Genomic DNA, 14,246 nt, shown 5'->3' on the forward strand with positions numbered 1-14,246 from the left:
CCTGGGCCGAGCAGATACACTGTCAAGGATTCATCCCCTGCGCCGAGCAGCTACACTGTCAAGGATTCATCCCTGGGCCGAGCAGATACACTGTCAAGGATTCATCCCTGGGCCGAGCAGATACACTGTCAAGGATTCATCCCTGGGCCGAGCAGATACACTGTCAAGGATTCATCCCTGGGCCGAGCAGATACACTGTCAAGGATTCATCCCTGGGCCGAGCAGATACACTGTCAAGGATTCATCCCTGGGCCGAGCAGATACACTGTCAAGGATTCATCCCTGGGCCGAGCAGATACACTGTCAAGGATTCATCCCTGGGCCGAGCAGATACACTGTCAATCCTTGCGTCGAGCATTTATACTGTCGACGCTTCATCCCTGCACTGAGCATCTTTACTGTCGACGCTTCATCCCTGCGCTGAGGATCTATACTGTCGACGCTTCATCCCTGCGCTGAGGATCTATACTGTCAACGCTTCATCCCTGCGCTGAGGATCTATACTGTCGACACTTCATCCCTGCGCTGAGGATCTATACTGTCGACGCTTCATCCCTGCGCTGAGGATCTATACTGTCGACACTTCATCCCTGTGCTGAGGATCTATACTGTCGATGCTTCATCCCTGTGCTGAGCATTTATACTGTCAACACTTCATCCCTGCGCTGAGCAGCTACACTGTCAAGGATTCATCCCTGGGCCGAGCAGATACACTGTCAAGGATTCATCCCTGCGCAGAGCAGATACACTGTCAAGGATTCATCCCTGGGCCGAGTAGATACACTGTCAAGGATTCATCCCTGGGCCGAGCAGATACACTGTCAAGGATTCATCCCTGGGCCGAGCAGATACACTGTCAAGGATTCATCCCCTGCGCCGAGCAGCTACACTGTCAAGGATTCATCCCTGGGCCGAGCAGATACACTGTCAAGGATTCATCCCTGGGCTGAGCAGATACACTGTCAAGGATTCATCCCTGGGCCGAGCAGATACACTGTCAAGGATTCATCCCTGGGCCGAGCAGATACACTGTCAAGGATTCATCCCTGGGCCGAGCAGATACACTGTCAAGGATTCATCCCTGCGCAGAGCAGATACACTGTCAAGGATTCATCCCTGGGCCGAGTAGATACACTGTCAAGGATTCATCCCTGGGCCGAGCAGATACACTGTCAAGGATTCATCCCTGGGCCGAGCAGATACACTGTCAAGGATTCATCCCCTGCGCCGAGCAGCTACACTGTCAAGGATTCATCCCCTGCGCCGAGCAGATACACTGTCAAGGATTCATCCCTGGGCTGAGCAGATACACTGTCAAGGATTCATCCCTGGGCCGAGCAGATACACTGTCAAGGATTCATCCCTGGGCCGAGCAGATACACTGTCAAGGATTCATCCCTGGGCCGAGCAGCTACACTGTCAAGGATTCATCCCTGGGCCGAGCAGATACACTGTCAATCCTTGCGTCGAGCATTTATACTGTCGACGCTTCATCCCTGCACTGAGCATCTTTACTGTCGACGCTTCATCCCTGCGCTGAGGATCTATACTGTCGACGCTTCATCCCTGCGCTGAGGATCTATACTGTCAACGCTTCATCCCTGCGCTGAGGATCTATACTGTCGACACTTCATCCCTGCGCTGAGGATCTATACTGTCGACACTTCATCCCTGCGCTGAGGATCTATACTGTCGACGCTTCATCCCTGCGCTGAGGATCTATACTGTCGACACTTCATCCCTGCGCTGAGGATCTATACTGTCGACACTTCATCCCTGCGCTGAGGATCTATACTGTCGACACTTCATCCCTGCGCTGAGGATCTATACTGTCGACACTTCATCCCTGCGCTGAGGATCTATACTGTTGCCGCTTCCTCCTTGCACCGAGCATCTATACTGTCGACGCTTCATCCCTGCGCTGAGGATCTATACTGTCGCTGCTTCATCCCTGCGCTGAGCATCTATACTGTCGACGCTTCATCCCTGCACAGAGTATTTATACTGTAAACACTTCACAACTTTCCACGAATGATAATCAAGCTGAACCATAGCATGCATTTTCCCTTCTAGTGGATATTCCGTTCTCATCACCCTGTAGTGGTAAAGCAATTACAACCAACGTATTTGTGCATCTCTGATGTGAAGGCATTCCGGGAAAGTGTGTTCAAAATAGATGGCATGACCAACCTTCTATGAGATAATGGCATGACCACCCTTCTATGAGATAATGGCATGACCAACCTTCTATGAGATAATGGCATGACCACCCTTCTATGAGATAATGGCATGACCAACCTTCTATGAGATAACGGCATGACCAACCTTCTATGAGATAACGGCATGACCAAACTTCAATGAGATAACGGCATGACCAACCTTCTATGAGATAACGGCATGACCACCCTTCTATGAGATAACGGCATGACCAACTTTCTATGAGATAACGGCATGACCAACCTTCTATGAGATAATGGCATGACCACCCTTCTATGAGATAATGGCATGACCAACCTTCTATGAGATAACGGCATGACCAAACTTCTATGAGATAACGGCATGACCAAACTTCTATGAGATAACGGCATGACCAAACTTCTATGAGATAACGGCATGACCAACCTTCTATGAGATAACGGCATGACCACCCTTCTATGAGATAACGGCATGACCACCCTTCTATGAGATAACGGCATGATCAACTTTCTATGAGATAATGGCATGACCAACCTTCTATGAGATAATGGCATGACCACCCTTCTATGAGATAATGGCATGACCAACCTTCTATGAGATAACGGCATGACCAACCTTCTGTGAGATAACGGCATGACCAACCTTCTATGAGATACAGAAGCATTTAAAACAAGCATTTGCAATGCAATAGGTCTCGCAATTACGCAAGTTTGAGCTATTGGCACTGTAAATGACAATGCCTCTTATTTATGTTTTTGTTTGTAAAACATAAATAAAACGCATTGTCAATTACAATGCCAATAGCTCAAACTCCCGTAAATGCGAGACCTATTGCATTGCAAATGCTTGTTCTGGTTTGCACCGGAGATTACCAGTACCTCCCACAAGGAGTAGCTGTGGAAGCCCCCAGACAGCGTAAAAGTCTTAAGATTGTAGTGACAGAAAATTCCGGGTCAGAGGACTCGAGTGGCGCCAGTTACCTCATGAGGCCGAGTGGACAGATTGTATTCTGGAATCGTCTCGCAGATTGGTCCTGATTTTAATAAAATACACCGAAAGTGACCGTGTTGCCCTACAGGTCAAAATTGATAATTTAAATGAAGAAAATCGGTAAATTGGAAGTAAGGCCGTGATTCAACAGTACCGTGAAGATATGCTGAACCGTTTGCAGAAAGAGGAGGAAATTTACAAAAATGCAAATCCTTTAAATTTCAGCGAAAATACGATGCGCTAAAAGCAGCAGACAAGACTGGTTCCCTCTCTACTGTACAACCCAGCACAAGCGGCAACGCACTGGTATCCACTTCCACATCGGACCTTAGTTCAGCAGTGAAGAGTGAATCAGAGAATGAACAAATAAGGTCCGTCAGGGGGTTGGGGTTTCCAAAACCTTCCCTGGCCCAGGAATTGGATTACCTGCGGCAGGACAAAAAAATGACAATGCCTTTTATTTATGTTTTAAAAACCAAAACATAAATAAAATGCATTGGCATTTATAATGTCAATTGCTCAAACTTGCGTAAATGCGAGACCTATTGCATTGCAAATGCTTGTTATTAATTAAATGAAAAGCCCATAGGCCTCCCTTATTTAAAATGACATCCTTTTATACTGTGTCTGGTATAGGTAGGAGATATTGTGACCATGGGATCCAGGACCCACTAGTAGTGTAGTGCCATAATGGCGTCATGGGGGCAGGGGGGTGGGTATGTGCGCGTAATGTCCTGTTTATTTTTAAAAGCAATGAATATACAATGTTTTACTGAGTTTTTCCATGCCCACAAACTGCGATTTCCAGCCCACGCCACCTCCCACTGATGCGCTCATGCACGCACCCACAACTCCACACACACTGACTCATGCTTGCACATATGCTGACTCACCTACATTTTTCACACACATGGACTCCTGGTTGTACACACACATACACACACACAGACACACCTACAGCTTGGCACAGCCAGGGCTCTCACACGCTGCTCCGCACACACACACTCACAGGCAGGCGAGCACACGCACAGCCAGGCATTGCACACATATGACACTCACACCGGCAAACGCATCCCAACAACAGGTCTCACAAACTGACACATTCAAACACACAGACGCCCCGGAGGGCACTCACTCACAACCGAGCACAGCAAGCCGCATCCAGACACACCGACCTACCAGAGACTTGACCGGCATGCCACAGACTCACCCACCTATCACAGATCCCTCTAGACACACCGACCTACCATACACTGGGGGCTCGAAATCCTCTTCCACACCATGTCAATTCAGCGCAGCATAACACGCGCACAGCATTGGTTTGGGAATCACTGAATTAGAAGTACTGGGAACCAAACGGAAACTGCTATGCGCCAGACGTGCAGAGTAGTCAGCTGTTTTAAGCCTCATGCAGTTTTACTTTCTCAATGTGCCCGCGCAGTTTTCTGTAGAATTTACTTACGTACGTGACGTCTCTCAGCTCAACTCCTATCACTACGCACGCGTGATAACTGAAAGTTAAATGCTTTTATCCGGGCAGTGACCGGCTTGCGAGACATTTCACCCAGATACAGCTGGAACAGTTGGGTGAGACCGGCAGGTGAGTGATTCTGTGTGTGCGTACCGGGCAGATGTGAAGATCGGCCGAGCGCAGTAATGGTGGCTCGCTGGTTGGTATGGGGGCGGGGGTCCTGTTCTGATGAACATGAGCGCTCAGCTCCGGATGTCCTTAATCCCCCAAGAGTCGGGAGCACTGGCACGTGTTCTTCCCTTCCTATGCGACTCCCCCTGGTAGGCTTTGGAACAACGTAGTGAGTATCGCGCGGGGGAGAAATAAAATAGTTGCGTATGTGAACAATCCTTTGTAACCACCCAAACGTGCTCTGGGGAAGATGGACAATGGTAAAGTTCCAGGGGTCAACGTGGGTAGTGAAGACAAAGGAAGGAGTTGGCGTTTGAGCCCATTTGATGGGGTGCGTTAAGATTGCTGATGTGGTTGAGACTGTGATTTGAGGCTATTTGAATGGTTATTGAGCGGTAGTGTCTGGACTGCTACGATGACGTGATGTTGTATAGTCTTGTATCTGCCCTTATCGGGAGCACCATTTCAACCAACAGTGGTTTATTGGCCTAAATTAAGGGATGTGGTTAGGCCAGAGCAGCTTCGGGACGGCTTTTATGTTAAAGCAAACCAAATGCTGCGTCCCGCAAGTGGTGCGAGCGTGTCCGTGTGACGTTGGGCTGTATAGGCGAGCGTGGTGTGAGCGCGCATTGGCAGAGAACAGACGGCGTGAGCGTGCACATGGACTGTCCGGGGGGGAAAGTGCACATCTCCTGTCGGGTGTCCAGGCGAGCACAATGGGAGCACGCATCGGCAGATAAGATGGCGAGCGCTGTCACTTCAGAACCCACCAGTCTCGAGCCACGGGGGCGAGGCACCTGCCTGCAGCGCCCACCGCACAGGCCGTCGGGAGCGGACCCCCCAATGCCCGGCATCCCGCGGGCGGCATGGGCCAGGCGAGGAGGGAGCCAATAGCCAGAGCCCTGCGCGCGGGGCCGAGCGCGAGCCGCCGAGACAGGTGAGCTGCGCCCGTGGCCGGGGGGATGGGGACGGGCGGGGAAATGAGGGGAGACGGGAGTTTGGAGAGAAAGAGAGAGAATGCGTGTGATGGGAAGCGGGCAGAAGACACCGGGGCAATAGTAGCTGTTGTTGGGCCGGGGAGTGAAGGTAAGAAGACAGCAGAAGCTGCGCACCGAGCGGTCCGTGAGGGGGCGGAGGAGACCCAGAGCACACGGGTGGGCAAGAGAGAGTCAGGGCCGGGTGTCGGGGGCGCACAGACGGAGAAAGGAAAGTTATAGAGAACATGAAAACGGACCGGCCCTGAAGCAGGAGCGCCGAAGACAGAGGCTAAGACACCGAGGAGAGGTTTGAGAGAGGCAGGACTGGGGAGGCAGGTGAAGAGAGAGGGCCGGGAACGAGCGGGCAGGAGGAGAGAGAAGGACACACTGATATAAAGGGAGAAGACATACTGAAGAGAGAGGGACCCAGACAACAGACAGGGGATGAGCTGAGATGCAACAACTTCTACAATGAGGACGAAAGTGAAACTGCATACTGGCTTGCTGAGGGAAGGGAGACAGGAGATGTGCACGCCGCGTGGCTGTAGGCGCGTACACCAACTCAAATCCGCCGAGACCATGCGCGTGCCCATCTCCTGTCCCACTTCCGAGGCAAGTCAGCAACAATAGATCTCGCTGGCGACAGCGCTTCGCGCTGCGTTCGCCAGGCGAGACCTAAAAATGACACCTCAATCATTTCTAATCTTCATCCTTCAAAATACGCTTCCCCAGTACTTCTGCTTGTACTTTGACTCTATAAGCGAGGGAGCTGGCTATATGCTCATCGCCCGGTTTTATGTTTCATTCACACTGCATTCATCTGTATTTATGTGCTGCTAATCTTGGCGCGATGGATTCACATTTTTTTTTGGATCCATGTTAAAACAAAGTTGCGACTTGCATTTTTCACACTTGTTTAGCAGGTTGCCATGTAATCTGTATTATCACGCCAGGCCAGAGATACGGGTTACTCGATCTTGCTTCGATTTACTTCCGTTTTACCAGTTTTACAAACAAATGCAGACAGGGAAGAAACTCGCTTCAGCCTTCTCTGTCTGTACTGAACTATAAAAATGGCAACTACAATTGTATTATTTTTCCTTTGACATGAGCAAATTGATCAACGTAGCAGACATTGCATGAAAAGCATTTGTTGTAGCATAAAGTAAAACCTAAGCAGCGCGCATCTTTAACGCCGTCTTGTAAGGCTTAGATACGTGCCTAATGTGCAAGAGACAAAGTTGTGTTGTACATACGGAACTACCAGCTGAGGTGTAATAGGTTTTCCAAATTGGTCGAGCCCTGTACCTGGAGTCAAACAGAGAACCATCCATTAGGGTCCCATTGTAGTGATATCGGACAAAGTCTCCGGTGACTGAGGTGCGCTTGCAGGATTCCGGAATCACCTGGTTCTCGATAGAAATCCCATCTTTGGGGTTGTGAAGATCCACCAGGAGCACGTCAAAGACCAGGGAGGCTTGAGGAGGGATGATAGTACCTGAGAACAACGTGTAAGAGATTAGGATGAAAAAATCAACAAGGTGAAACCAATCTTCTCCCAAGCCCTACCCTTATCAGGACTCCCGTCCCTTCTTATGGGCCTCCACACCACACAACCCTACATCAACTACCTTTTCTGGCAGCAGGTGATTCCACTAAAGAAAGGTTTGTGATCGCGAAAATCCCAAATCAATAATTCCCAATGTTCAAAGGCCAGCACTAAAGCAGTTGTATACAATGAAGGTCACTTGATTTCTGTCTATAAGCAGCTATAGGCTCGCACATTAGACATTGCCATTCCGGCTCAACCAATCTCCTTCAAATCAAATCATAAGAAGGCTTTATTCGATTGTTATATCAGACAATGATAAAAGCAAGTTAAAAAGAAAAAAAATTTCATTACATACAATAAAAATTCAGTTAAGATATTGGTTAAAACAGTATTAAACTAACATAGCCCCCTTTCATATAAAACAATTAAGCAGACATATATTTCCTTTAGCTCACCACTTTCCTCATAACTAACAGTCTTAGAAACACATTGCAGAGAGACAAAATGAGTTTCTTCGTTACACGCAATTCAATACGAATATTAATTAGGACGGGTAAGCTAACAAAGCCTTCTTTCATATAGCATTTTATGAGCAGACATTTCCTTTGACTCAGCACTTTTCTCAGGAAAATTGCTATCCTAAAACACTATGCTCGTTGTCCAAGTGATGTAGTGCCAAGAAAGCCGGTCGACACTGTTGAAGGCCAAACCACTTTAAGACAGGTACTAAGTAAATACTCCTCACGTGGGAATAAAATTTACAAAAAAGAGCAGCATGAATCGTGGATTGGGCAGAAGTGTTACTGCAGGGGCATGGTTGGAGGTCTTGAGCCCAATCCTTCATCTTAGGATGGGTGACTAATCTGTGAAAACCCCCCAACCTGAATCGGGTAAATAGGAACCTGTCATGAGCTCCTGGTACAAAGGTTAAATAGGGTTGGATGTTAAAAGAAGTTAAAATCATTTGGTTGTGCAGGACTGTGGGTTTTAATATCTCAGTTGACATTCTAATGGAGTCCACCAGCAGAATACCCTCTTTTCTTAATTCCTTTCTGGTTATTGACCGAATGGTACTAGGGTTAGTAAAATACTCCAGGTAGCCCAGATCTTTAATAAAATTACGGCCATATCTTATCCATGGGATCCTCGAAGCCCCTTCTAGTTTCAAGGTATCCAGAAAGATAGTTTTGCCTCTTCTTTGGTCCAGAGCCTATGCCATAATAGCAAGGGCTCAAGTTTTAATAAATCAGAGATGAAGGGGAGTCCCAACTCCGCATGGCATATACACGCTGAGGTACCATTAGGGACGGTTAGAATGTATCTTAGGAAAGAATTGTCTGCGCGTTGGATAGGGAGCAGGCCAGTAAACCCCCAGGCTCCTGCCCCGTAAATTACCGCTGAAACACACGTTGCCTTAGAAATAGCGATAAGCTCTTCTGGTGGTCTTTTGCCGTTTCCTAGCAAAGGTAGTGAGGGCGGATGTTGTTCGTAGGAATACTCATTTTTTAGCTGCAACTGTATGAGCTCAGTTATCGTTGTGGGTGACAGAATACCCAGATATGAAAACCTCTTGGTTACCCCAATCTTCTGTCCTGACACGAACATGTCTCTAGGTTTCTTGATGCCAGGGCCACAACGCATAATGAAAGTCTTGGAAGAATTTATTCTTAGACCAAGATCATTGATAAATAGAGAAAAGCTATCCAGCACTCTCTGGAGACCTACTTGTGTGCGGGACATCAGCACCGCGTCATCCGCATACAAAAGTGCAGGTATTGGGCGTCCGGCCACTTGAGGGGAGTGGTGGTTATCTTTAAGAAGGGCCTCCCCCAATCCATTGATATAAAGGTTAAAAAGGAACAGGGCCAGGACACAGCCTTGCCTGACTCCGCTCTTGATCGTGAAAGCAGCCGAGCACTCGCCCTTCAAACCACAACGCACCCGTGCCTTGGCATCGCTATAAAAACGTTTAAAAAAATAAATAAATAATCTGAACATCAACTCCCATATCTTCTAAAATTGACCAGAGCTTACTGTGAACCACGCAATCAAACGTGGCCGTGTGGTCAAGAAACGCTAAAAACAGGTTCCCCTGGTGTATTTCCCCACCAGGATGGACAAATTTAAACACAGCTCCACCGTCCCCAATCCGGCACGAAAGCCATATTGCAGGTCAGATAAAGCAGAGTTCTCCTCGGCCCAATCCTGGAGGCGTTCTAAAATTATTCTGCCCGCTACTTTGGTTATTGCATCTAGTAGGGATATTGGCCTATAGTAGCCTGGATCCTGTCTATCCCCCTTTTTAAAAATGGGCACAATCGTGGATTCAACCCAGGTAGGTAAAAAAGCGGTGCTGCAGCTAGCAGTAAGCACCTGAACTATAATAGGCCCCCACAGAGAAGTATTTGCTTTAAACGAGTCTACAGGGATTCCATCTGGTCCATGGGCCTCGCCCCCCTTGCTAACAGAAAGTGCCCGCTCCACCTCATCCAGAGTAAACAGTAGGTCGTGATGCTGGGGTGAGGACCCCAAACAGTAATCCTCCCATACATATTTATCCGTCTCAACCGAGTTTACCTCGCCATTATATACTCATGAGAAATGGTTAATCCATTGTTCCTCACTAATTGCTATTTCGGGGGAAGGGCCGTCTTCACTATGCAGGAATGGTGCCTTGACTGTTTTCCAAAATGCAGCACGGTCTTTAGCCAAAGAGGCCGCGTGTAATGCCTCCCACGCCTCCTTTTCAGAGTGGTTTTTCTGTCCCCGATTGCTTGCTTATTTATATTCCACTCTGGCCAACCTTACCATAGTCAGATTTCTCAAGGATCTGATGCAGCTCTGTTTTTTAGGTGGGAATAGGCTTGCGTACACCTAGAGTCCAACCATCCCTTGGGATTCCAATTACTACTTTTCCGTCTGAGGAGGGACTCTCTTACTGCGTTGGAAATCAGGGAGAATGAGGCCAAGATGTGGGCTGGAGCGGCTGTTTCACTCAGGCATGTCTGTATAGCAAGCTCACACTTACCCACCACTGGCGTGATTAGTGCTGCTTGATCTATCATAGTCCAGCGCAGAGAAAACCCATTAACGCTCCCAATGGCTAGATTTTCCAACAATTGATGTTTGTTTTTAGACACGTTAATTTTGCTAGAATGTAGTTTGATAGCCAAGCAAAGAGGCAAATGGTTACTAAGCGAATTGTCCGAGACATAGAAGGAGTGTAACCTGTGTGCCTGACAACTAGATATTAAAACATAATCAATAGTGGAAAAAAGACCTCCGCCATTAAATGTCCAGCGCATGAGGATATGTGCTGGGCATAGTTCATTAACAAAGCCCAAGTCAAGGCTAAAGATTAATTCATTAAAATGCTCCCCTAAAGATGAATGCCGGAAGTGTGAAACGCATGCCCCTTCTTCATTTTGGGCTCCGCATAACTTGTACCCGGCATTGGCACATAGAGCACAATTAAAATCCCCTACTAATATTAATGTCATGTCTCTTATCAAATTGCTACCCACAGATTTCAACAATTGCAACATGTTATTAACAACAGTTCCTATTTGCTCCGCAGGGATGTTATTATAAAAGTTAGTCAGGACAATAGAGTGTTTAGCGTCGCTGTCCAGTTTAACTAATTGGAAATAAAGTTCGCTAGCAAGCATCGTCATGTTTTTTACATTCATAGTGCACGATATGTATGTGCTTAATCCACCCTTATCCCTACCACTCAGACCATCAAATGCTGGGGTGTGAAGCGTCCTAAACCCATTTAGAGGAGTGGCGTCCTTAGTCCATGTTTCTTGGAAATCATAAATTTTTTCCTGATCAAATAAGGATGTCCATCTACACAGAATGCCCCTTCTGTCCCAGTGAGTAGGCAGCCAATACCTTACCATTGCTTGTTTCTATCCAATCTTGATCATTTTTTATTTGTATTTTGTCATTCCTGTCTTGGTTAAAGTCTCTTCAGTTTACAGACATTCAAAGCCTAGGATGGCTTTTGTGCCAATAAGAATGATATTTTCCTGTGCAGTCAGGCTAAGAAAAAAAGAATGTCAGGCATCCATATAATAGAGTTGTAGCTATCACAATTGATGGTTATTATTTTTTTGTTATTTATTATGTTTTTGTTTCAAGCATACGGCTGCCACATTTAGGTGATAGCAATGTTTATTTTTTATTTGTATGGCACACGCTTGAAATACACAAATTAAAATTGATGTAACCATCAAACCAGCTTGCCAAGATCAGACCATTTAGCACGGCCAGTGCTTTTTTAAATTTCTACTCAAGTACTTGTAGTCCTGCACTTAGAAAACTACAAATCAAAAAATCGGTGTGAAGAAAAAACAGGATTTGATCGAAATTTGATTTGAAACGACATGAGCTTGTTAGGTAACATCCTGCGATTACGCTAAATATATAACACATGCAATTTTGTGGATTGGCAAAACATATACTCAACTATTCTTAGTGGCCAAGATTTCCATCTATTCTCTGAAGAAGACAAAAAGTCTCTTAAAAGTAGGTTTTATTTGTTTGTTGTCCGGGAGGCCGAATTAATTTTTTTTTTCATGCTCTTTTTAAAGTTTGCATTATTTGTAAAGCCTTCTAATTTTTCATGCTCTTTTTAAAATTTGCATTATTTGTAAAGTATTCTAACATCTGTTGTTGTGATGCTGGAGCAGGCAAGGTTTGCCCAGTGCCAACCCACTCGTATGTCTTACCGTAGCCCTTCTCGCCATAGCCCAGGAAGGGGGGCACGATGATCTTCCGTTGCTCGCCCACGCACATCCCCAGAAGACCTTCATCCATGCCTTTAATCAACCAGCCAGACCCAACATAGGTGTCATAGGTGCTTGAACGGCTGTAGCTGCGAAGAGAGAGCAGAAATGACGCGTCACTGCCAGTCCACTCGATACATTTAAAAGCAAAGCCTGGATTGGGCAGACAATAAATAGAAAGATGGGCCAAAGCTGGAGACCTGTGTGGATGTTATAGTTAGGAAAAAGGGCTGAATTCATAGGCATGCCAGGGTTGGCGTGTCAACCTTTTGAAGAGTGAAACAATTTAACAACGTACCTCCAACGTCTATAGGAAGTCTCAACAATTACATGGCTAAAATTTTGGGACTATATATAGTTTGGTGAGACCGCAGGCGGAATTCTCTTGCTTTGCATTTTTAAAATACAATGAGCAAATCTGGGGCAAACCAGTGAAAAGGAACTGGAAAAGGCCCACAGTGAGAGGAGGCAAAGATATTGTATAGGGAAAGAAAATGTACATTAGCTTCTGATGCTTCAAAGCTCCAAGGGGCATGTTATCGAGCACTGCATTAAAATTATCGCCGCTTTAGCAGCAGAAAACTGCCGCTATAGCGGCGATAATGGGATTGATAATATGCCGCAGAGAATTCCAATAGAAGCCCAGGTTGACACCAGAACATGTGCTTCTATGGGAATTCTCAAGGGCATATTATCAAGCCCATTATCGCCGCTATAGCGATCATTTTAACGCAGTTTCTTGATAATATGCCCCCAAGTCTTTTTTTTTTTTTTTAATGCATCAACTTCCTGGCTTATTTTGCAGGTTTTTTTTCCAGTGTTGAGCCTAAAAGATCCAAAAAAAAGGTTTAGCTGGTGCATGAATCACGTGGCATCAAAGGGCATGTTTCGAGATCCTGTGCTCACCACAAGGTGATTTTGTTTTGCATAGGACAAATGCACACGATTTTAAAATGTAAACTATTGTGAAGAATACATGTGCTGTAAGTGTCAAGTCATAGCATTTCCACCAATCACTAGCCACGTCGTGCTAGATTTATCAAAACTTTGCAGCAGTTGGATTGACTTTTGGCACCTGCGCCGGCTCAAAGTGCTGATTTTACATTTACTTTCCAGAGCGATTGCCCTGAAATATTGCCTAAAAGGAGCACAAAGCAGGGCGGCTCTGCATTATTTTGCTTCATCGGGATGTCCTAAAGGGGGGTATATGGGGGTGTCTAGGCATCCACAAGCCTTTTGAGGCAAAGACCCAGCTACTAACAATGGGACACAGGACTTTGTGTCAAAAAACAACGCCACCTCGGGGCAAACGCTTAGTAGGAAAAATGTTTTTATTTCTCCACACTTGTAAACTGTCCTTGTGTGTTGCATTGTACAATATACATACGAAATAGGAAACGTTTTGAAGTTAGCTTAAGCCTAGTATTTTGTACTAGAAAGCTAACCTTCCAGTACAAAACCTATGTAACACTCGTGCACACACCTTCGGATAATGGTGCAATGGGCTGTGTGTGGTGCTAAACAGCCTGATTGTGTGACACAATTTGGGGAAAGTGTGGGGTTGTCCTGCTCTGTCCCTTTCACACAACAAAGCAACTTTGGTTGCACAAAATAATAGTACATTTGCCCAACAATATCTCCACCTAGAAGTCGATGTCACAGAAGGGCACCAAATGGTACTATGTTGACGCCCACCAGCAACAAACAAAAACAAGCATTGGCATAGCCAATAGGTATCGCCTTTGGGACCTCATAAGTGTTTAGCCATGCAACAGTTGCATAACTAAATACTTATAAGGTCCCAAAAGCGAGACCTATTAGCTATGTCAAGTGGGCGTGTGGCCGCGAATGTGAAAGTGATCGCGATAGCGATCACTATCAAACATCAAAGCGGCCGTGCGGCCGCGAAAGTATTCGCGGAAAAGCACGGCGTGTGTGCCCGCGCACATGCACTGTAGCTCTAGGCTGGCCTGGTAGCACTTTTTGGAGCCCTCTCAATAAGTCTCGCCAGACCAGCGCATGCGCTGGGTCAGGCGAGACCTAAAAAGAGAGAGAACAAATACTACAATTCCGGGCCCAACCACTCGATGGCGGAATAA

General features: G+C 46.5%; 1 protein-coding gene across 1 annotated transcript in view; it reads right to left on the bottom strand.

Annotated features, from left to right (window-relative positions):
* The window catches only part of LOC146869177 (peptidyl-prolyl cis-trans isomerase FKBP10-like), an 89,317-nt gene that overhangs the window by 40,795 nt on the left and 34,276 nt on the right, over positions 1 to 14,246 (bottom strand). Inside the window, exons 4-5 of the mRNA XM_085642034.1 lie at positions 12,091 to 12,236; positions 7,114 to 7,303 (exon numbers count right to left, since the gene is read on the bottom strand). Coding sequence (XP_085498160.1) covers positions 7,114 to 7,303; positions 12,091 to 12,236 — 336 coding nt within the window. The remainder of the gene's footprint in view (positions 1 to 7,113; positions 7,304 to 12,090; positions 12,237 to 14,246) is intronic.

Source organism: Triturus cristatus, chromosome 1_1 (genome assembly GCF_964204655.1).
Source record: "Triturus cristatus chromosome 1_1, aTriCri1.1, whole genome shotgun sequence".
In the NCBI taxonomy this organism is placed as follows: domain Eukaryota; kingdom Metazoa; phylum Chordata; class Amphibia; order Caudata; family Salamandridae; genus Triturus; species Triturus cristatus.